We start from the raw sequence: 23205 nt of genomic DNA, 5'->3' as shown, positions 1-23205 counted from the left end.
AATTAATATTCTCCGAAGGCAGTGTTGGCAGTGCAGGCCCGTATCCAGGGAAGGGGGGGGGGGGGCAAGCCCCCCCCCCCCCCCCCACACACACTCACTCCGAAATTCTCATGGAGGGGGGTGTTTTACCGAAAAAAATAATAAATGTAGGTGTTTTTCAAGGCTTTCAGCAAGTGCCCCCCCCCCCCCCCCCCGCAAAAAATTCCTGGCTGCGGGCCTGTGGCAGTGTCACCGGCAGTGCCGCTCATGACGTCAGTCAGGAGTGCGCGCCCATTCGCGCGGACTCGTGTGCATCCGCATTTGAGAAGGAAATGCCGCAGACAGCTGGTCATGACATTCTGCCATGTGGGCGACATCATATACGCTTATCTTTACTTTTACGCAATGTTAATCGGTTCACAGAAAATTGTTCTACGCGTCTGATAGAGCTGACACGATGGAATTCGACGGCGTTTATGACTGACATAACCGGATTCCTAATTGCCACGGGTGGGTAACTGTAGATGATTTAATAAAGACGAAGGATTTGAAAGTGGGAGGTAGGCTTAATCCCCGAATATACATCAAGCTGCAGGGCCATCACCCAGCTTCAAAGGGAGCGTCAATAAAGATCAACACCATCATCTAAAGAGCACTGACGTGAATGAAAGCTTTTGAAACTCATTTCGAAGTTCAAAACACAGTACGACAAGCTGCACCTAAAAGATCAAACTGCCACTAGCAGTTAATAAGATCGCCAGCGCTTTATGCCGGCAATTGCTGTTTTTTTGTTGTTGTTCCGCGAACTTCTTTAGCTTCCAAGAAAAGTCTCAAGTACGCGCGTCACTAGTGACGCCACGAACTCTACGAATGACGCAGTCAATGCGGCAGTTTTTCGTTTCTTTTTTTCACTGCTAGCGAAGCGGAATGGTAAGGCGCGACGCGCGCCTCACGCGGCGGCCGCTAGGGCTACGCCGAAAAAAAAAAACGAGAAAAAAAAGAACGCGCGCGATGTCCATGCGCGCCGCGCGCGGCGGGTGCGCAGCGAGCGGACTCAAAACAAACATGGCGCTCGGTGCTGGCGTGAAGCGTCATTTTCCGATGCGCAAAGTGGACGACGTTGTCGAGTTCTTTCGAGCGCAGCTCGAGAGCGACAACGAGCCGGACCTGGCGCTGCTGTCCATCGTGATCGGGTACATCGAGAACCTGCTGACATTCCACCGCAACGTCGAACCGGCATCGGGCGGCGATCCGCGGCAGCCGTGTTTCCCCTCTGTCGAGATCGGTCCCATTGAAGCCCTACACGCTAAGTTCGCCTGTCAGATCAAGGGATCGCTCGACCTAAGCGCCATCGAGACGGACTCGCCCGCCGGCATGCGTGATCTCATCAAGCGTGTGTCTGACGCTATCTGGTCCTCGCTTACGAGGAGTTACTACAAGGATCGGCCTCACCTCCAGTCTCTCTACAGTTATCTCACCGGTGAGCGCATTTTCTTTTTCCATTCTCCTCGCCTCCACGCGCGTAATCGATGGAGATTTGGCTGTTTATTTACGGTAGAGTCGCGGGCTCCTCTCTCTCTCCTGTACGCTGACGTAAGTGTAGGTAGGTGGCCAACAACGCGGACCGGCGGAGACGTTCCGGGAAAAACCCCGCGTTGCAGCGTTTACGTAAGTCAATCGGGCGACCGCTTCGTTCGCTTAGAGAGGGTGCCCTGCTTTCCCCTTCGCTTCCTTCTGCTTCTCGGCGACTGCCGGTAAAGCGTAGTGATCGATTGCTGCGTGTACGGCAGTAGTTGCCTGCGAAAGCCTCGCGATCTTAGCTTTCGTTTCTCAAACAGATGGCGAGGGAGAATGTGTTGGAGGGTGGGGAGTGAGAGAAAAAACATATAGGCCGTGGGCGGCTGAGCGTTTCGCCTCGGACGCCAGTGGTTACAGTGCCCGGTGGCTTATTGCGTAGTTGACAATCGGCCATGAGGCCTCTCGCAAACGAACCGCGCCTGACAGCGCGCTGCAATTTTGAAACGCAGCTCGATCCGCTCATCCCGAGTCACCGTTACCGCGCTCTATCGGAGCACCGTGACGGAAATAGGCCGTGCTTAGGGACGCCCGCATTGTGATTGTAACGAAACAGCGATACATCGTAATAAAGATGTGGACTGACGTGTTGCAATTATAGTGAAGGTCCTCGTTCCTTACTTCTTACTCCTAGGTGCTGGCGATCATACTTTAAGGAACACTTGCGGTGATTGAAGAGGACGACGACCCATTATAAAACCGAGTCGCACAGATATGAAGCAATTTATTCGTTAAAGTTTTACATTTTCAGCGGGCGTGTCTTCTACGCCAGCTCGATCCTCTGCCGTGTCACTGACCGGATGCAGACATTTAACGAAAGATAAAAAAAGAGAACCTGCACTTGTTTTAAAGTCAAAGAGGAGGAATTCCACTGTGCCGCCAAAACCGTCTCCTCTCCGTTCTCTGCAGCTGTGCATAGCCGACGAATAGATTTATAGTTTCGCTATTGTCGGCACGCGGTATCACAGCAGTCCGGCGTTTTGCTTATTTTTGTTAGCACCTGTTCATTCTGCGCGCGTGCTTTATAAAACCTTGTTCCGAGCAGGGTTTAAACTATAAACCAATGACTAGAGAAAGTGCTGTGTTCAATTACCAGCTCGCCGACACGTTTATCGGCTTTAAGCATTAATCTTCTTTACTACTAATACGCCCCTATTCATTTCCTGTTTTTAGTACATATTCACACGAAGGTTTCTTTAGCACATGCGCAGGTCACCATGATTTAATTGTAACGCCTACAGGGGAATCTCGTTTATAATGCGATTCCCGCATAATGCGTTTTCCCGGATAATACGTTAGTTCTTTTTTTTTTTTTCTTGGCGGACGTGCTGTAGTGTGGCAGCGGTGTATTTTCGCACGGTTAATGCAATCGTCGTATTACGTGAAACTGGATAATTTGACTGCAGAAGTGCACTTTACTGGCACTTACGGAACTTGTAGCTTTATATTCCAGTATACCACTTTAAGTAACATTCGCGTGACCCACGAACACTGTGTTATCAAAATAGGAATAAACCTCATTTCTCCCTCAAGTTCAGTGTTTTTGGTTAACAGAGGCATAGCCAGAAATTTTTTCCACCCTTCATTTATGTTTGTATGTGCATATACCATATTTACTCGAATCTAACCCGATGTTTTCTTTTTTTTTTCGAAAAAAAAAAACGATGTGCAAAAGTGGGGGGGTTGGCTTAGATTCGAGTACAATGATTAAGTTCTTTTTTTCTGGCCTTGCGAATTTCGGGGGTTGGCCTACAATCGAGGGCGGCCTAGATTCGAGTAAATACGATATATGTGTGCATGTATATACACACATGCAAAATTGAAAAGTTTCGGGGGTTTGAACCCCCCACCTGGTTATGGCAGTGATGGTAACAACATAGCAGATGTTACAGAAATCGGTGAATATGCCTCCCTCGTTATGAGGTCAAGTGGTCAAGGTATGTCAGGAGGAAGAAATAGACAGAAGGACAGGGAGGTTATGAGGTATTTCACGTTAATGTTATAATCTGATATGAACATGGTACTGGTATAGGCTTCCTTTGCGCATAACGTTTAAGCAAAAATGAGGTGTATAGTTTATTTAGCAGCTGCTGGATTTCAATTAATGAAAAGTGGATGCCCTTTTAGTAGTTGCGCTCACACGAAAGTGACAGCGACACATTGCGTCATGTTTCCTGCACGTCACATGCATGTAAATGTCTTATCCCTGAGATTCTGCCCTTTTTTCAATGGGAAGGGTATAGGCAAGTGCTGCGAAATCAACCTACCATTACATTATTGCCTTTACATGCCTGCTGACTTCTACAGCTTTCAGAAAATGCCACATTTTTAGAGAATGCTTACTACATATTCCCTTTATAGACATTGATAAATTAACCTAATTCTCATTTGCGTCCATATTGTGTTGGAACTGATTTCAGGACTGAACCAGGTTTCTCAGACGAGTTTCCTTTTTTTATTTGATTGTACAGACCTGCCCATAGCACTGCCCGTAAAATGCAATTGAAATTTCAACCACAATTTCACAAACACAAATATTTCGTGAACTTCATGAACAGTTAGACCTGCATAAACCAAAGATCTCTTTTGCTGTTACTACTTAGCAAAGTGCGTTTTCACAGTATGCCTGCAGAACAAAGCCTGTGGATTTCATCAGCGAGGCATCCAGTATGTTGCATAATGAGAAGTTTTATTATTATTTTCTCCAGACTTTGGTTTTTTGTGTCTTTTATTGCATTCCTCAACTTCATCAGTGATTTTAAAATAAAAGTTGCATTGCTTGTGCCTAATTTGAATAGGCAACTTATTCTTTAGTCAGTGATTTGTACCAACCTTGTCTTTCATGTCACTTCTTACTGGTTACAGGTTTGAGGTCGGCTAGGACTTTGTACAGCTGCGGTAGTTAAGGCAACGCAGCCTTTGTGGGAACTGTCATTAAGAACAGCCAGCAATGACAGTGCCATAACGCAGCAGTGAGGCTGTGTTGTTGCTGTTCGATGTAGAGTGAATTAGCTGGCTATTTCGTATTTCGAGTGATGGCTCCTACGCAGCTTGTGTTGCAACTCAATGCTGTCAGCTCTTACTGTCGCGGCTGTAGTCACTCTCTGTTGATCAACATGGTCAATCAGACCCTTAGCACTTCCAAAGGGTAGAGAAACTAACTTGTGCAGATTTGCTGTCTTTTATGTATCAGTTGTGAGATGAGCAAACATTTGTGACGAATACTTGAACACAGTCTTCTTGGTACCGTTGCACCCATGTTCTGTTATGGGTGTGGGCATTGGGCTTGCTGCATCCCATCCATAGTCGCAGCAAATCAGACGGAGACCTCAGGGAACAAAAAACAAAATTTATTAGTGTGGCTTATGCATCTCGCACGGCACGTTCAAGGTACAAGAGAGGCAGGCGGGTACAGTGGTGGCATGCGGTTGTCCGGTCAGCCAGTGGCTCGCTGCCCCTTCTAAACTGTGCAGGTGGGCCGCGCACACCGCCGCTGCGTAGCAGGTGGTGCTATCTTGAGCATGCGCGATTCCCACGGGGCGCGAGGAATATTTGTGACTGAATTCAATTTCGTCTGTACTTGCGTATACTAGTGCTGGTTAGAACTCGCTAAGATTATCTTGTTACGGCTTACGTTGGCTAACCATGGTACATAAATGTTGGTTATTCACTGTTATAACAATAACATCATTATAATTCATTTTCAGTCAAATGCTTTAGTTTTCCACTGCACCTTTTTATAAAAGCTGGGGGGTCGGGTGCCACTAACCATTACATATCAACGAACACTGGACTCTGCAGGGAACAAGCTGGACTGCTTCGGCGTGGCCTTTGCTGTGGTCGCTGCGTGCCAGACATTGGGGTTTCCAGATGTTCACCTGGCCTTGTCGGAGGACCACGCATGGGTCATCTTCGAAGAGCGTGAAGAGACCGCCGAGGTGACCTGGCACGGTGCGTATGTGATGCCGCCTGTCGCGCGTCCCGGGGAAACTTAGTAACTGTATCCTTCGTTGCTTAAAAGGGGTGCTGACACCAATTTTCGAAGGTGAGTTTACCCACCCATGCAAATCTCCTGTATACAGAGACGGTTCTGAGCAAGTATGAAATTCAGTAAATGCTGATAAAGATATTTTATTGTGACATTAAAGTCGATTTTTCGCGTGGTGCACCTAGTAACATCGACACTATCATGACGTCAGGCCACAGTGTCAATTCTGGTGACTTCATGCGCCAGTATGGCTATGGGTACCAAAATATTCAAAATGGCCGCTTGTGCATCACGAATGGAGCCACGGAGCAAAGCGGCTGTGGAAGCGTCACGATATTTTGCACAAACACATGACGAGAAGCTTGTACCATGTTGTGACGTCAGGGTACAGTAGGAATCAAAACAAGCTTTTAAAAACGTTTTAATTAACTTTTCAGGGTGCACTCGCGCTTACCAGCACATTTTCTAGGCTCTCGAGGGCTTGGCATTTCATTTGATGCAAAAATACTAGGAGTGTGCGAATAGTAAAATTTCATCTCGAATTGAATTCGAATCGAATAGTGCCGAATAGCGGACAAAAATATCGAATATCGAATACAAAAGGTTTTATTGAAAACTGAAAGAATTAACAAAACAATAAAAATGAAATCTGCTCATGTCCTCGAGCACATAACGCGGCGAGTAACTGCTACCAAAAGACTACAAATTGTCGTGCAGAAACGCAAGCTGTTCCACACGACCTTGCTTCAGGCTCTCTCGCCGTGATGTTACGCTGCTTCCTGCAGTTGAAAACATGCGCTCACTGGGCACCTCAGTAGCAGGGATAGGAAGGTATCGCAAAGCAATTTTGGCAATACCTGAATAAAGTGCAGCTCCATGGTCTTTCCAATATTTGAAAGCATCATCCTTTCTTGGGATCCGGGGCTCATAGAAGTATTTTTGAACTTCTTGACTATATGGTCTGAGCTCAGTGTGCTGGTTACTTTTTGACGCTAGCAGTTCGACGGTCTCCCAGTCCCTGGCCTTTACTGGAGCCATAACATGCGGAAAATAATCTCCTTTAAAATAAACATGCCCTCGATTTTGAACCAGGATATCGGTGAAAGTTTTAACGAAAGGCCCACTGTCACGACGTCAGCGTTAGTTTTAGCCACCCTACTCTAACCAAGTTGCATCATTGGCCTTTGTTGCGTTTTACATATTCATCCTGTCAAATTATTTGAAGCTTCAAATACTAGCAGTTCAAAAGTCGAATCGAATTATTTGATTAGGTATTATTCGATTCGAATCCGAAACTCGAATATTCGCACACCCCTAAAAAATACGACTGCAAATTTTCATTTCAGTAGCCTTTTTAACAGGTGAAACTACACTAGGTAGCGGAGGCACAGGAGCTTGTTATGCACGTTCCATAATGCATTTGTTTCCAGTCTGCTGGACTTTCTATGTAATAAGTACTTCATATCACAGTTACAATTTGTCGATGTGAGATCGTGTCGTATCACATAGTACAGACGAGTCTCGCGATAATGAACGTAGATGCGACATATTTTCAGACATAACGAGGCAAACTAAAAATTATTTCACTGTTAATACAGTATAAGAAATCTGTATTAACAAGCATATTTTTCTTACATTGCACGCAGCTTGATTAGGATTACATTTCACCCTATTTAAAAACTCTTACGCTTTAGTATCCAACGTTGGGATTTTGTTGCAAGCGCAAGCGTGCAACAAAATCCTAATGTTGGATACGCCCTGTGGTGGCTGTTCACAGAAACTTGTCAGTCTGCTCATTCGGTAGTTTCAGAGCGGTGATGCCTTCAGTGGAACAACTATTTTCAGTCGTACTTCGTGACATGAACATGTCAGACTTGACGTTACATTCGGTTACACGACACGTATTTTCATTCCAAGAAGTCCGCATGGATTTCATTTGTAGCTTTATGCCACAAATGGTTGGATGACGGTTTTTCTCTTTCATGAACCTTAGCTACACCTTGTGGGTTTCTGATGGACTGACTTGCAACGTTATTTTTCATGCAGTAGTGCTCATGGCAACTTCCCGTATATGACGAGCATTGCTCTGCCTTTCCAACTTCTGCTCCTTTACTGCCATAGTCCTTGCTGCAAATTGCAGCGACAAGGCATTACAGCTTCTCCTTGACCTTGCAACATTTATCTTGTGCTTATCTCGGCTCCTGCTAAACCGTCTTCAAAAATTCTCGTGACACAATGCTCCCTGAATGGCATTTTGTATGACCAAAACTTCTGGTGCCTGGTAAGGTGCCCTCTGGTGGCAGCAACATCTGGTGACTATGTCAGAATTGCCTGAATGACGCTTGCATTACAATAACCAGTGATCGAGATTCGGAACTCTTCGAGGCCACTTTGAACTGGTGCAATTTTGGTGAGGGAGATAAGCACGTGGTTTCGTTTATGCACTCTCCTTGGACTAGCGAAAAGAAAACTAACGATAAAAAATCAACAACGGAGTTTTCACGGTGGGAAAGAATAAAATGTGCCTTATTCACGGTGGTGGCCCAACGTTGGGTTACGGGCTTGTCGTGAAGGCCGTTTCCTTTGGATTACGTTAACTTCATGTCGTTTTCATTGGATTGCAGATTACCTCCTCTGCGATCACTCGCAACAGGATCACGAAGTGCGCCTTGCTTAAAAGGCGAATGAGTGTGGTCCCGCAACTGGAAAAAGGGTGCATGTCGTTGCGCAGGCAAAGGCAATGAGGACAGGCGAGGCCAGCCCATACCGCAGGACAAGAGCTGGTTGTACCTCAACGGCCATGCCATCCCGTGCACGCGGGCGACCGAGGTGGCCGCGCTCGTCTCCGCCATCAACCCCACCATCACGGCCACTACGGACAGTACGGAGCTTGTCAACCTCCAACAGGTGAAAAAAAATGCAAGGCCGGACTCGCAGGGTAGCTTGTGGCCAACCTAAATTATTAGCAAGGTCTTAATTAGCCTGTTTATAATTAGTATGACATTAGTTGGAAGGGTCCCAATTAGCAAGGTATTAATTAGCATGGTCTTAATTAGCGAAGTCCTCTCTCTATTTTCTTGTCTGTTTCTCTTTCTATTTTCTCTCCTTTCTCTTCCATTTATCTATTCTGTGCTTCTCTTTTGTTTTCTTCAGAAGGCGCACATCCATCATGTCAACCTCAATGGGTGTGCTGGCCACAGGCCTTATTATCCGCCACATTACTAGGCGATACAGAAAAATGTGCTGTAACTATCCTCATTTCTTGAATGCATGTTGCCAAGAGCAAACTGCCTTTATTTATAGTCAAACCTAAGACGAAGAAGAGGATGAAGAGAGCGTGCGCCGGCCGAGTTGTGGCGTTGCACGCGCTAGGCGCAGCTTAGTTCTCTGGTAACAGGAAACCCCCAGAATGAAAAGCTTGAACAGCTCTGCTCTTAAAAAAAAAAACAGAAGTGTGAACAAGTTCGTGCCGTTCTTACATCTGCCACTCGACAGTTCCTACTTGTGATCGAATGTTCGTTTAATTTGTTAGACACAACCTAGTGAAACCAACAGCCCTCGATCGAGCCTAGAAACGAGCCTTCGCTCAATCCCCCTCTTTCTTTTATTGATAATGAGGGTTGCATTTCAGCACACTTGATAGGTCATATATGAGGCTTTATTGGTCAGCTCCCAGCTCGTAATAAAATCACGTCTTATATCACGCCAGCTGGCAACAAGAAGAGTGTTCCACACTCGTTGTCATGGCTGTGAGCAGCGCTGGCTAACTCTTCCAGGATGACGAAAACATAAATACCCATTAAAGTGGATGGGAAAGCGACCACCGCTCTAGCTTAATTGGTAGAGCATTGGACGCGTTATCCCAAGGTTGTAAGTTTGGTCCCTACCTGTGGCAAGTTGATTTTTCAACTTTAATTCATTTCCATTTATGTGAGAATTACAGTGGTGGGAAACCTGCGCCAATTGCGCCAGTCTGCGCCAACTGGCAATTGCTGCTCCACACAGCTCGAAAAGGGTCTTTTTTGCCTAATTTGCGCCATTGCTGCGCCACAACGTGGTGTTAAGAACTGAAACTAATGTTTCGTGGACAGCGCGCTTCGTGAGTGGATGTACGTCGTGGTCGCCATCTTTTGAGCTGCTGCATTTGTTAATGGCGCCACTAGCGTCCCAGTCGTCGTGACAGCCGACGCAATCCAATTCAATATCAGTGGCAACGGTACAGCAGCACTAGAGAGGCTAGAAGGGTTTGGCTAGCGTCGTGAGCAGGCGCCTCTAGCTACCCTTGCAGCACTGCAACCGCGCCGCAACCTTCGCTTTCTGCAAGCGATGCGCACTCCTCGATGCTGATGCTCTGGCTGTCCTGGCAGCGGACGGGGGTGCGTTTGTGTTGTCGCCTAATAAAGGCGTACAGTATGGTTACGACAGAGCTACGCTTGCTGTGCCATATGCGTACGTTTATCGTAATGGCGTGAGTGTAGCGTGGTTTCTGTGTGCACGATCCGCAACGATCAACTCCGCAACAGCGAGCTGCTTTCGTTTCTACAAAGCGGTGCGCGTGTGAACGCGGTCCGGCACAACGAGCAGCAACGATCAGCGGCTAAATGCATGCAATAGGCTTAAAGCAGCGCGACGCGACAGGGTTGTCAGCGATACGTCATACTGGCGCGGTCGTCGGTGGCCGCCACCTCACATTCGTTCTTTCCCTGTGCTTTGCATCGCTGCAATCGCGCGGAAGTAGGAATCATTTATCGACCGATTTCCGCACTTTTTCGAAAAGAGACACTGTGGCGTCAGCAAGTTCAGCGGCGCAGTAAACTTTTATTGCGTAAAACGTTATCGCGGCACGCAGTGTAATATATATATATATATATATATATATATGTGTGTGTGTGTGTGTGTGCGCGTGCGTGCGTGCGTGCGTGTGTGTGTGTGTGTGTGTGTGTGTGTGTGTGTGTGTGTGTGTATCCGGTGTCCCAGCTAACTTGTGCCAAGGGTTAAAAAATGCAATATTAGAGGCAGTTGAGTGAAATCATTTACATAATGCTGACAGCCACCTTGCGCGCTACAGATATTTTTTGTTTTGTAAATAATTTGTTAATTAGGATTATTTAACTCAATTGCTAAATATTAACTTTAGGCAAGAAGTGGAATTTGCAAAGTTCGAGAGCGTCTTCACAAACCCCCATTGCATTATTTGCGAGAAAGAAAGTCTCACGTGTACCATTTCTTCCGAGCTGCAAAGAAGCCCGAGAAATACGAAAAAAAAAAAACGCGTGACTAGCGCTTTCGCGCGCCGCGATTGTGCTGCTCTCAGTCGTGGTTTGAGCGAACGAAATCAACTGCGACACGGCCGGGACTGCGACCGCGACTCGCCGGCTTCGTCACAGCTAGTTGCAGCGGTAGGCCGATAAATTGGCGATAGTTTCTTGGCCTGTGTCAGCCAGTTGGCGCGCGTGACGGTGCAAGTTTTAGCGAGCGCGGGCCAAGCAACAACCGCCAACTTATCGGCCTACCACTGCAATGGAGCCGGCGAGTCGCTGCCGCAGCTGATTTCGTTCGGTCAAACCACGGCTATGGTGGCTACCATGGCTGAGAGAAGCACGATCACGGCGCGCGAGTGCGCTAGTCACGCGGATCTTTTTTTTTTTTTTATTTCGCGGGCTTTCTTTGCAGCTCGGCTAAATTTCTAGGCTAAATTGGCTAATTCTAGGCAGCTTGGCTAAATTCTAGGCAGAATTTCCTTCCTCTGTGTGTTTCATAAAAAGTCCGTGCTGCTCCAAACACAGGGGTAGCTGCTCCAAAAGCAAACTTTGCCTGCTCCAATGGCTGCTCCAAAATGCTGGTAGGCATTCCCACCACTGGAATTACAATACTGCAGTTAAAACATGCAAGTAATGTCCCCTATATGTTCCTAGTTTAGGCCCTGTTATCTGTACTGATTGGCTGTAGCAAGTAGTGGCTGTTTTGTAGCAATGTATTATGCTCAATTCCATGCTACAGTTGAATGCCTCTACAATGATATAACCTGTACAACACAAACATTCTTTACTTTCTGGCTATGTTCTGCATGTCATAGCGCACGACTTTTACAGGGAAGTCATCTCTGTACAGGTGTGTTGAAGGCCCCGAGCACTTGGTTACAGAGGCGTTTGACTGTATCCTCTGCTCATGACCGCATGATCTGGTTGAAAACTTGGGTGGACCATCCATCACTCTGACCAGTGGGCAATCATGAAAAGGCATTAGCATTGAAATAGGCGTCACTGCAAAGTAGTGGCCCAGTGTGCAGCCGTACTCTCAAGTTTGCACTATCTGCAAGTTGCTGTATACTTTGCCATGCGAGTTTTACTTGTTTACAAGACCACATGCCTTATGGCCCCAAAGTTGTTAAGACCCATTGAATCATTAAAATCTGAGCACATCTACCTAGTGTCCTTATAGTTTCCCTTTACAGCAACTTGGGTGGTTCTTGGAAAAAAGTGGAGACCTGTCACTCACCGCATCTTTCACGTCCCGATCTGTTGCATCAGTGCGTTAAGCCACATGGCAAAAATCAGCAACACGTTTCTTTGCGCTTCTGCAGCAACTTCTCTGGCTGCTGTACGACAAGGGCCACCTCAGGAATTACCCGATGGCACTGGGGAACCTCGGAGAGCTGGAAGGCCTGTTTCCGACACCGGGGCGACCGCCACCGCAAGACCTGTTCGCAGAGGCAGTCCACGCGTCGCGCACGTACTATCAGAACCATCACGTCTACCCTTACACCTACCTGGGCGGGTTCCTATTCCGCAGCGGCCGCCTCAAGGAGGCGTTACGGGCATGGGCGGATGCTGCTGACGTTATTCGAAAGTGAGTAGCCCTGCATCCTGCCCATTGTTAAGTGTTCAGTTTAGGATATTGTCCTCAAAACAGTAAGGGGTGAGCTTTCACATATGTTCATCATAGATCCATCACATACCGTATTTACTTAAATCTAGGCCGCCCTCGATTGTAGGCCGACCCCCGAAATTCGCAAGGCCAGAAAAAAAAAAAAAAACATAATCATTGTACTCGAATCTAAGCCGACCCCCCCACTTTCGCACAGTTTTTTCGAAAAAAAAAAATACGGGTTAGATTGAAGTAAATACGGTATATTGTCACTTGGGTGTGAGTGTGAAAAACCGAAGCCGGGTAAAGATGAAACTCTTTATTGGGTGAACAATATTGGGTGAACAATTGTGCCCAGAAAAAGCAGTAACAATCAAAGTGCAATGATAATGGCGAGCGCCATCGTTGGCCGTCGGTAAACTGGTTGTCGATGAAACGAGTTATCGCTTATACATGAATGATAGAAAATTCCAGCGTTATCGCGGGGGCTCACTTTAACTGCAGAATAAATTCGACTACTCGTGTCAGGCGCAAAATCTTATCAGAATGGTCTGAAAAAATCTAGAAATTTCCTGAACATTGCGGAGCGGCCTGTGCCGAGCGATAGTAACAGTTTTTGTAGGTGAAGCCCGATCACATAGAAATAAAAAAACAAGCGTGTGGCAATATACACGTCATTAGCTATATCTAAAGTAATAAACTGCATGTTAGAATGAGTGTGGGCAAGCATGGAGTATTCAGGAATTGTACCATCGCTCGTTGCACATCCCAATAAAGTCATGGCATCAAGCATGGTGCTATGTGGCCTCTGTCGGGCTCGCTGGCTCGCAGATAGTCGGATGCTGTAGAGTACGCACAGTGTGCTCTCTGCAGAATTATAATGTGTAGAGGCCTGTCGTTTCAAGGCCATTTGGTGGCGATTCATTGGCAGATGTTGCCCGTGTGTGAAAGTCATAGCCAGATGTTGCCTGTGCATGAGAGTCACTGGCAAATGCCATCTGTGTGTCAGATTCATTGGCAGATGTCTGTGTGTCAGAGTCATTTGCAGATGTCTGTGCGTGAGAGTCATTGGCAGATGTTTGTGTGTCAGAGTCATTGGCAGATGTCGCCTGTGAGTGAGAGTCATTGGCAGGTGTTGTCTGTCCATGCAGTCATTGGCAGGCGTTGTCTGTGTGTCAGAGTCATTGGCAGGTGTCTGTGCATTAGGCTGATTGGCAGACGTTATCTGTGCGTGAAAGTCATTGGCAGATGTTTGGGCGGTGGTTACGTGTTTTCTCACTGCTGTGAAACCCGTGTCCAGATTCAACTACGGTCGTGAGGATGAGGAGATCTACAAGGAGTTCATGGAGATTGCCAACGAGCTGGTGCCGCAGCTGGTCAAACTGAGCAGCACAGGGGATGGCTCACTCCTACAGGATCCAACCTGCTTCGCACACCTGCTGCGCTTCTACGATGGCCTGTGCGCCTGGGAAGAAGGTGCGTAGGCACAAATCCATCGCGGGGCCCTGCTTGTCCATTCATAACGAGTCGAACTACTGTACGCTCGTTAAATGGAACCTGAAGGGACCAGGAAAATATGTTCCGTACAATGGGAGTTCCATTTACTGAGAAATGAACGGAGGTGCAGAAGTCAAGTATGCATCCAATCATATTAGAGGCAGTTCTTCTACTTAAGCAGCAATTTTGAGAGGTTTTCATTTACGGAGTCTGTTCCGTACTTCTAGTCAAATGTCATGGTTTTACGGAGTACCGAATACTTACAGGCTTTCAAGTCGGGCTGGTACTCCTAAAGGCCAACTGGAACAGAGTTTTACATTGGCTAAGTTTGTTACGAGGGAGTAGTACATACCACTGGAGCAATCTCGGTGAAGCTGCTGAGTCTGGTGCATGTGTTTTCCTGCTAGCAGCTTTGCAAACAGCACTTAAAGGGACACTAAAGGCAAATAACACTTTATGTCAGAGTGAAAAGTCAGTGGCTGAGAACGTGTAAAACGTGACCATTATACACAGCAGCGCTTAAGTAATCAAGAAATTAAAGTAAATGTAGGACACGATTTGTGCCACCAGTAGGACATTCGGGAAGATACCTTAGGTTTGGGTGAATTGAACCTCCTGTATAATACGTGTGTCTTCGTTTAACTTAATTTTCCAGTGCATTGTTGGATATGATCACTTTGCTGAATGCACTACCATGGTTGAAGAGTCGTGCGACGTGCTTCTTTCCGCGAGCTGTGTCAAAAGTATAATTTTTCTTTGCTCGAAATGAATATAACTGAGAACGAAATTGCATTATATTTGTAGCCTGAGATTTGATTATGTTTATACAAAAACAGAAGATCAGTGATTGCAGAATTAATATATATTTAAGTACAATATAATTAAGATTAATTACTATAAAACACAAGTCAAAGTATTATGCCGTTATTTTTGTTGCAATAGACTATCAGATGCCTTGAAATAATGTTATATAAATTTGACACATTTACAGACAGTTCTTCATAGGTCGCACCTGAAAGGGTTAAAGACATACACGAGTTTCCTTCCTCCCCGCCTTTTCACCTCCTTCTGTACGGCAAAAAAAAAAAAAGAACAGAAAGACAGCTTTGTGCTCTTGGATATTGCTCAGGTTCAGCCACGCCCGTGCTTCACATTGGATGGGCGCGACCACTCGTCGGGACCATTGCCAAGTTTCCGGCGTCGGTGAGGTCGGCGGTGTCGGTGCACGCCTCGACGGGGGATGAGGAGGAAGAGGCTGAGCAGAAGAACCACAAAGACGCGCCGCCTTCGGTCTCCAAAGAAGACTCCAAGAAGGGCAGCGAGACGTCGTCACAGGATAGCCTTGTGAGCAAGACTTACTCCTTGCGTCTTCCGGTTTCACTTTTTCTGGCACTTGTGCCAGGTGTCACACTCTCTTGTCTAGTCAGTTTGGCGACCATGATGCGGCGTCAGTTAGGCCTAGCGGCTAGGCCTAAGGGCCTAAAGGCTTGTTCACGCCTGTGACTAGCACTGGTCATGCAACCAATTTAGTTGCATACGGTCGCAAATGGCCGCTTTGGTCACAAAAGGACTGCTTTGGCTCAGTAGCCCGTTGCTCGAGTTCTCAGTCACGTGACTGCAGTCTCAAGCCTCTGAACCAATCAGATGTGTAGGAACAGGATGTCAGTTTATTTTACGAGGCGATTGCAACGCAAGCAGGTGTGAATTCTGTGTGGCTACGGGTATATGTTGCAGCACGCAGGTGTGAACATCGGTGACGTAGAGTGACTTTTTGAACACTAGTCACGAATGGTCACGTGACCAGTGCTGGTCGGAAGTGTGAATGAGCCTTAACAGTGCAGCCAGTGATGTGAATAGTGACAAGGCTATACAGTCGAACCCGTTTATAACGAACTCGAAAGTGCCGCGAAAACTGGTCGTTATATCAGTAGTTCGTTGTAAATGGACTCACCCTCAAAAACATGCATTTAGCGACCAAGCCGCTTTTTTTTCTGCGCATTTTTATTGAAAAGTGCGAACAACTCCTCCGGTGAGAAGACAGGCCTTTTCGTGTTGTGAAGCGAGGCCTGCTGCGTGCACGAGGGAATTAAACCGCCTTTGCAGTGAATCGACACCGTTTCACTGAACCGCGGTACCGCTACGTGGAGCCGATCATCCCTGGCTAGTTGCGTGCAGCACGTCGCCTACTCGGCCCACGCCATCACTGCCCGGCCGCTTGCATTTGTACGCGCATTTGTGCGCTCTTTGTGCCCTCTTCACTTCGGACCGTGCACGGGTGCGGCGAGCGGCCTGTTCGTTCAACGTGGCGAAGACAAGCATTTTGCAAACAACGCGCACTCTACGTCTCCGCGATGCTCTGACGGCCCTGCACAACAGGCGCGGCGCTTGGGTTGCCGCCTAATAAAACACGCAGTATGTGCTCGCTGTAAGTGCATCGACGTTTCTCGGTGCCCGTGTCGCTCAACAACAGCGAGCTAGTTTCGTGTACATGAAGCGACACGAACTTTATCTCGCACGGCGCGGTGGCGGCGAACTTTCAAACGGCAATGGCATCGCGCGCTTGTACTGCTTGTACCGCCGTCACCCCGAACAGTTTACGCCACACGTGCAGCTGAGCCGATAGCTGCAGATGGCTGTGATCAGGTTGTTGGCGATAAATCATAATGGCACGTTCATCGCCGGCCGCCACATCGCCTTCGCTCTCTTCTGATGCTTATCCGTGAAGGAATCGCCGTAATCGTGCAGAAGTCATAATCATTAGGCAGTTTTAGAATAGCGTACGCAAAGCCTTGCGTTGGCTTTTCGTGCAACTGTGCATGCGTCGTACGCTAATCGCTTGCGGGCTCCTGTTAAGTGACGGAAATAGCAGGCCACAAACGCTAATGCTAACTCAGCGAACTGCCTATTGATCGGCTGGTCTCCGCCGTTACCGAAAAGATGAAAGATATTTTGTGGCACATTGTGATGTCGACGCACTCGCAGTGAATATTTAAGCACCGAAAGGTTACCGCGGTCATCGCTTATTGCATTTTATGGCTTCTTGCGTTCCAAGGCATAGGTTCATCGTAGGCGGTCGTAGCTGCAGAGAACGGCGCCAGAAAAGGTTGCCGTGCAAAAGCTGACTGCAAGGCTTCATGCTGCCTACTATTTCTTTGTTTGTTTCTTTTTTTTAATTCCCCACTTGCCATTCTGCCACTGAATAAACGACTGGAAAGTGAGCAACCTCGCTAGTAGCGTCCGAAAGCAGCCCGTGCGGTGCTCGCCGTTCTCTGGTATCTTCGTCACGAGTAAACTGGACTGCGGCACACGCGAGCGCGCGCCTCTCATGCTTTAGAAGACCTACTTTTAACTTTTTTTCGCTTTGTATACGCCACAGTTTTACCGCGACCGTGTCTGAAGTGTTCGTTGTAAAAGTAGGAGGCTTTGAAAAATATTCACTATATGTGGATGCAATTTCAATGGGTGGCATAGGAAAATCGTAAGTGCACCGAAATATGGTCATTATAACCGATAGATTGTTATATCTGGATCGTTATAAGTGGGCTCGACTGTAGTGGCACACCATTGTGTTTGCACTTGTAGACCCTTTCAGCAATTGAGTGTGACATCAGACACACGAGCTAGATCGACAGCTGTAGTAGAGGAGTGTAAATCTCACTGACGGTCCCCTTTGTGTCCTTGATGTCTGTCAGCAGCATGTGATTTTTATGTTTGCGCCCACAGACATTATCAAGAGTTGAGTGCAAGCTCAGATGCACAGGCTAAGCTGACCACCTGGCAAACGTGCCGTTGCTCAGCTTTGCAGAAGATGACTTACAGTTGGTGGTGTTGGCACCTTTCAATAGATTCAGCCAGCACATCGAGAGCACCAGCAAAGCAAAATCTGCACATTACAGTGTTGTTGTTAAAAATGGGCCATGCTGTAGTTAGTTCTAGGGCACTTGGGAGATTAGTTTCTATCAGCTTTCGTGCATGACAACCCTCTAATGGTTATCTTTCTTCTTTACTTTTTAAGGGACACTGAAGAGAAAAACGATTTTTCTAATATATTAATATATTAATCTTGCGCGATACCAAAAAAAAAGAAACCGTGCCTGCTGCGAGAAGACGCTTGGTAAGCAAGAAAATGTGCCTAAAGAAAATGGCAGTGGCGACTCCACCTAGAAGTTCCCGCGCCAGTCGCCATGACGTCGTACATTTTGACGGAGTCTAAGGCTTATGTGCTTCCTAATCGGTAAATTAAAGTACGTTGTCATCTGAGGGGGCCAGACACTCAGCATACAAAGTTTCAGGAAATTTTGTTGAGCCAGTGTGGCCAAAATACGAAAAAACACTTGGAAATCCGTGGTGTCACCATCGAAGGTTTCGGTGGGAAATTTAAAATCGATACTTTCGACGTTGATTTTCTCTGTAGTGTTGTATTTTGTTATATTAATCCTAGGTGGCATCAGTTACCCTAACACACTAACAGACGGCACCACTAAGGGGTTAAAGGTGTGTATATATATAGTATTGTGGGCTCGACACTCAGAAACCAGAGTTCCGAGTCCGCCTGCCAAAACTCCGGTATCTTGAGAGTAGCGACGACAGGGTCGGGTACCGTGGGATTCGGCGTTGCATCACTGTTGGGTGTGGTGTCCATGGTCAGTCGGAATGTACGTTGCTGAAGCCCTTACTGTAGTCACCGAAGAAACGGGGATGGCCGTGACGCTCAGTGCGTTGGCGAAGGGACGAGCAGGAGGCGCGTTGCCGTTCGATGTCCGGGTCACCACTTGTGGGATGACGTGAGGCGTTCACTTTCCCACATATTTTATTGCTGCGTGCTCTCCGCTGTACAACCACAGCCGCTGTCGTTCTTGCGGGGGTCTTCTCACGCGCTAGGCTCGAACGTGCGGAGCAGCTGAAGCGCAACTTCGTTGTCTTCTCTCGCGTTGACGGCTCGCCATAGTATCAATAAACATGGCCGGGCAGATAGTCGCCGGCCCAGCCGAACGTCGCGTCGTCATATCGTTACTCTCGACATGGTGTCAGAAGTGGGATCTGCATCATAGTAAAAATGCCTCTGGGCAAGCAGAACAAGGACAGCGAGCTACCTGCGGCGATCGGCGGGAAAGCCATGGTGGCCATGGTCGCTGGGCCCAACTTGCAACCGCCACCCCATTTCGACTTCGAGAACCCAGCGGCTTGGCAGAGGTGGCGTCAGCAGTTCGACGACTACAGTTTTGCTACGGGTCTTCATGCGGCGGACGATGAAGTTCGCGTCAGAACGCTGCTATACTGCATGGGCACCAGGTCACGGGACATTTTGTGTTCATTGCAAGTACGGGACGAAGACTATTCAACGTGCAGCGTCATCGTTGGTAAGCTGGACGGATACTTCTTACACCCCGCCAACGAGCTCTACGAGAGCGCACGGTCCACCGACGTGTTCAACAGGCAGGCGAGACAGCTGACGCGTTCTTCATGGCACTGGGAAATATGGTGAAACGATGCAATTACTCGCACGGGACATAGAGGAGCGACTGGTCCGCGACCGTTTTATCATTGGTCTTCGTGACACGAAGTTATCAGATAAGCTCTGCTGCAATCCAAAGCTTACGTTAGATGAAGCGCGCATTTGTGTCCGTCAAGCGGAAGACGCAGAGAAGGAAAGGGCAAATCTTTCAGCATGTTCGCCAGCGGTGATAACGCATCACGAATCGATAAACGTGGACGCGGCGAAAGTCATGCAGAATCGCCCACAGCAGCGAGAGACGCGCAACGCAGCTGCCCCATGGATGCATGTTTCTTCGCCTTGTGGATTTTGTGGCCGGTCCTTACATTTGCGCTCAGAATGTCCCGCACGCCGAGCAACTTGCAACAAATCTGGAAAGAAGGGCCATTTTGCAGTGGTTTGCCGGGCTAGCAAGCAGCTTTCCGTTGTGGAATTGGGTGCTGTCGGTTCGAACAGCGAAGAGCGGGCCAAGTTCGTGGATGTAAAAGTGGATGGAACGCCTCTACGCTTCAAAGTTGACAGCGGCGCCGAGGTCAGTCGTCCCCAGTACATTTTCTGGAATTCCGCCATATCTTGAGCCGCCGGAAGGGGAACTTTCAGGACCGGTGGGACAACCGCTGGACGTGCTGGGAACGTTTACCGCCACTCTGCAATGGAAGAACAAGTCGGCAACGCAACGACTTTACGTGCTTCGGTCACAGGTCATGCCACTTCTGGGATTTCCTGCTATCCAAGAGCTGGGTGTGGTCAAGTTCGTGGATCCGGTGGTCGAGACGCAAGGCAACCAGGCGGCATCAGACAAGCTGTTCTGTGGTTTGGGCGAGCTGCAAGAAGCGTACACTATACGCCTAAAACCAGATGCTGTCCCCTATTCGCTGCTGGTCCCAAGACGTGTGCCCATCCCTCTACATGGTGTCGTGAAGGCGGAGCTTGACAGGCTTGAAGTGGAGGGCGTGATCAGACGCGTAACAAAGCCTACTCCGTGGTGCGCCGATATGGTCGTCGTACCGAAGGCATCCGGTTCATATCGCATCTGTGTCGACCTCACCAAGTTGAACCAGGTAGTGTTGCGTGAGCGCCATATCTTGCCCACCGTAGACCAAGTTTTGGGACTACTGGGTAATGCTCAGGTGTTCTCGAAGCTTGACGCTACATCAAGTTTTCATCAAGTAAAACTGGCAGAAGAGTCTGAAGAATTAACAACATTCATAACGCCGTTTGGACGTTATTGCTACCGTCGACTGCCATTCGGGATAACGTCCGCCCCCGAATACTTTCAGCGCCAAATGAGTTACATTCTCGAGGGTCAAGAAGGCGTCGTAAACAAGATCGACGTCATTTTGGTTTTTGGCCGCGACCGTGCAGAACACGACAGCCGGCTCCAATCAGTGCTGGCTCGACTGAGAAACGCCGGGCTGACCCTGAACAAGTCGAAATGTCAATTCGGCGTCACAAGCGTCAAGTTCCTCGGCGTAGTTATCTGCGGCAGCAGTATTTCGCCGGACCCAGACAAGTTTGTTGCTGTCAAGAGCATGGAACCTCCTGTCAACGTCGGTGGCGTCCGCAGACTATTGGGCATGGTAAACCACGTGGGACGGTTCTTACCCCATCTGTCAGAGGTGACGGCACCCATTTGAGGACTGCTCAACAAAAGAAGTGACTGGGCGTGGGGACTGGCCCAGCAGGTCGCCTTCCAAAAGTTGAAAGACATGATGTCGTCCAACATCTGCATGGCTAACTACCACCCACTGTACCCGACCATCGTATCCGCAGATTCCAGTTCGTTTGGCTTAGGTGCCGTTTTGCTACAAGACCAAACGAGCGGAGAGCACAGAGCCGTGGCCTACGCATCACGCTCCCTCACACCAACAGAGCAAAGGTACAGCCAAACGGAAAAGGAGGCCTTGGCAGCTGCATGGGCTGTCAAGCGGTTTGACGAGTATGTCCGGGGCTTACACTTCACCATCGAGACCGATCACTTACCGCTCACGTCCTTGCTTGGTTCCATGGATGTCGATGCTTTACCACCAAGGATCTAAAGGATTCGACTGAAACTCATGAGGTACCAGTACACGGTATTGTACGTTCCAGGGAAGCTGCTGGCAACGGCTGATACCCTCTCAAGAGCCCCCGTCACATCAGCGTCTCCAGCAGAAGGAAACCAAGTGGAGTTGTACGTCAGTGAGGTCGTTGGAAACGTCGCGGAAGGCGCACCAGTTAGCCTTAAAGCGGTTCGTCAGCACCAGTTGATGGATGGCGAGTGCGTTACCCTCGTGAAGTACTGCAGGCAAGGTTGGCCTCAGAAAAACAAAGTGCCATCAAACCTCTCGAAGTATTGGAGGTACCAAGGGGAGCTGACAGTGTGCAATGGGCTGCTCCTTAAAGGAGGACGTCTGTTGATTCCGGAGGCTCTGCAGAAGGACGTCTTGGATTCACTTCACGAGGGTCATCAGGGTGTGAACCGATGCAAGGCACGTGCGCGTGATGCTGTTTGGTGGCCTCATATAGGCAAACATATCGTGTCTATGGTGGAATCACGTGAACGTTCGTGCAACTACCAGGTTCCAGCGTGCCGAGCCTCTCCTGCCAACACCTTCAATGGAGTACCCATAGCAACAAGTGGGTGCAGATTTGTTCCACTTGGAGGGACAAAATTTTCTGCTGCTCGTGGACTACTATTCACGCTATCCAGAGGTTATCACGCTACGCAACACTTCCAGCCAAGCGGTGATATCGGCTATCAAGAGTGTCATGGCTCGATTCGGCATACCGGAAGTGCTTCGAAGTGATAATGGCCCCCAGTTCTCGTCACACGAGTTCTCAAGTTTTGCCCAGAGCTATGGGTTTAGACACATCACTAGCAGTCCTGGTTATCCTCAATCGAATGGTGCAGTGGAACGGGCTGTTAAGACTGTGAAGGATCTTTTCCGCAAGAGCAACGACCGGTTCCTGGCATTGCTGGCGTATCGTGACACGCCAGGGGTCACAGGGTACAGCCCGTCCCAACTTCTCATGGGGCGACGGTTACAGACACGCATTCCCAGGGACCCGGCCAAGCTGTCACCGGATCTACCACGACCAGACGTCGTCTTCCAAAAGGACACTGCGGCTAAGGAAAGGCAAACTCGGGACTTCAACCGTCGGCATGGGGCGAGAGTGCTCCGGGACCTCTCTTCAGGAGACGAAGTGTGGGTAACTGATGCGGAGTGCCGGGCCCAAGTTCTTAGCCGGGGCCAGCGTCCCCGATCCTATATCGTGGAAACTCCCAGCGGAGTTATACAACGAAACCGACGGCATCTCGTGCCTTATTCCCCAGATCTCAGTGCGTCATCCCCGGTCTTCCTTCCGAGCTCGAGCCCAAACCAGGAGCTCAGACTCAGCCAGGAGGAACCATCACATGACCAACACGATACGAGTACCGGCGCAGACCCTGACAGCATACCCCACAAGGTTACCAGATCCGGGAGGCGTGTGGTCCCACCCAAAAAGACTGAATTTGTAGATCTTGGAAAGAGAGATGTAGTGTTGTATTTTGTTATATTAATCCTAGGTGGCGTCACTTACCCTAACACACTAACAGACGGCGCCACTAAGGGGTTACAGGTGTATATATATAGTATCAATAAACATGGCCGGGCAGTTAGTCGCCGGCCCAGCCGAACGTCGCGTCGTCATATCGTTACTCTCGACATTCTCATGTGGTAATGAACCTATCGTGGTGAAATTAACGCTGCTAGAGTTTTCAGAGTATAATTTATCAGTCTGAGCTAACATATTGTTTCACTTTAGTGTCCTTTTAATGTTC

The 23205-nt window shown here is 48.3% G+C and overlaps 1 protein-coding gene across 2 annotated transcripts in view; it reads left to right on the top strand.

Moving 5' to 3' along the window:
- Positions 1-1012: 1012 nt before the first annotated feature.
- The window catches only part of LOC119402009 (menin-like), a 57766-nt gene continuing 35573 nt past the window's right edge, over positions 1013-23205 (top strand). For both annotated transcript variants that reach the window (XR_007417129.1, XM_037669042.2), the window contains exons 1-6: positions 1013-1459; positions 5356-5505; positions 8274-8449; positions 12126-12391; positions 13710-13885; positions 15036-15250. Coding sequence is in view for 1 of the 2 variants with exons in the window: in XM_037669042.2 (XP_037524970.2) it covers positions 1045-1459; positions 5356-5505; positions 8274-8449; positions 12126-12391; positions 13710-13885; positions 15036-15250 (1398 nt within the window). In the remaining variant the exon portion in view is untranslated. The remainder of the gene's footprint in view (positions 1460-5355; positions 5506-8273; positions 8450-12125; positions 12392-13709; positions 13886-15035; positions 15251-23205) is intronic.

The sequence above is a fragment of the Rhipicephalus sanguineus genome, chromosome 8 (genome assembly GCF_013339695.2).
Source record: "Rhipicephalus sanguineus isolate Rsan-2018 chromosome 8, BIME_Rsan_1.4, whole genome shotgun sequence".
NCBI classification, from domain to species: domain Eukaryota; kingdom Metazoa; phylum Arthropoda; class Arachnida; order Ixodida; family Ixodidae; genus Rhipicephalus; species Rhipicephalus sanguineus.
Note: the sequence above shows the minus strand (reverse complement) of the source record. Positions and strands in the feature narration are given on the sequence as shown.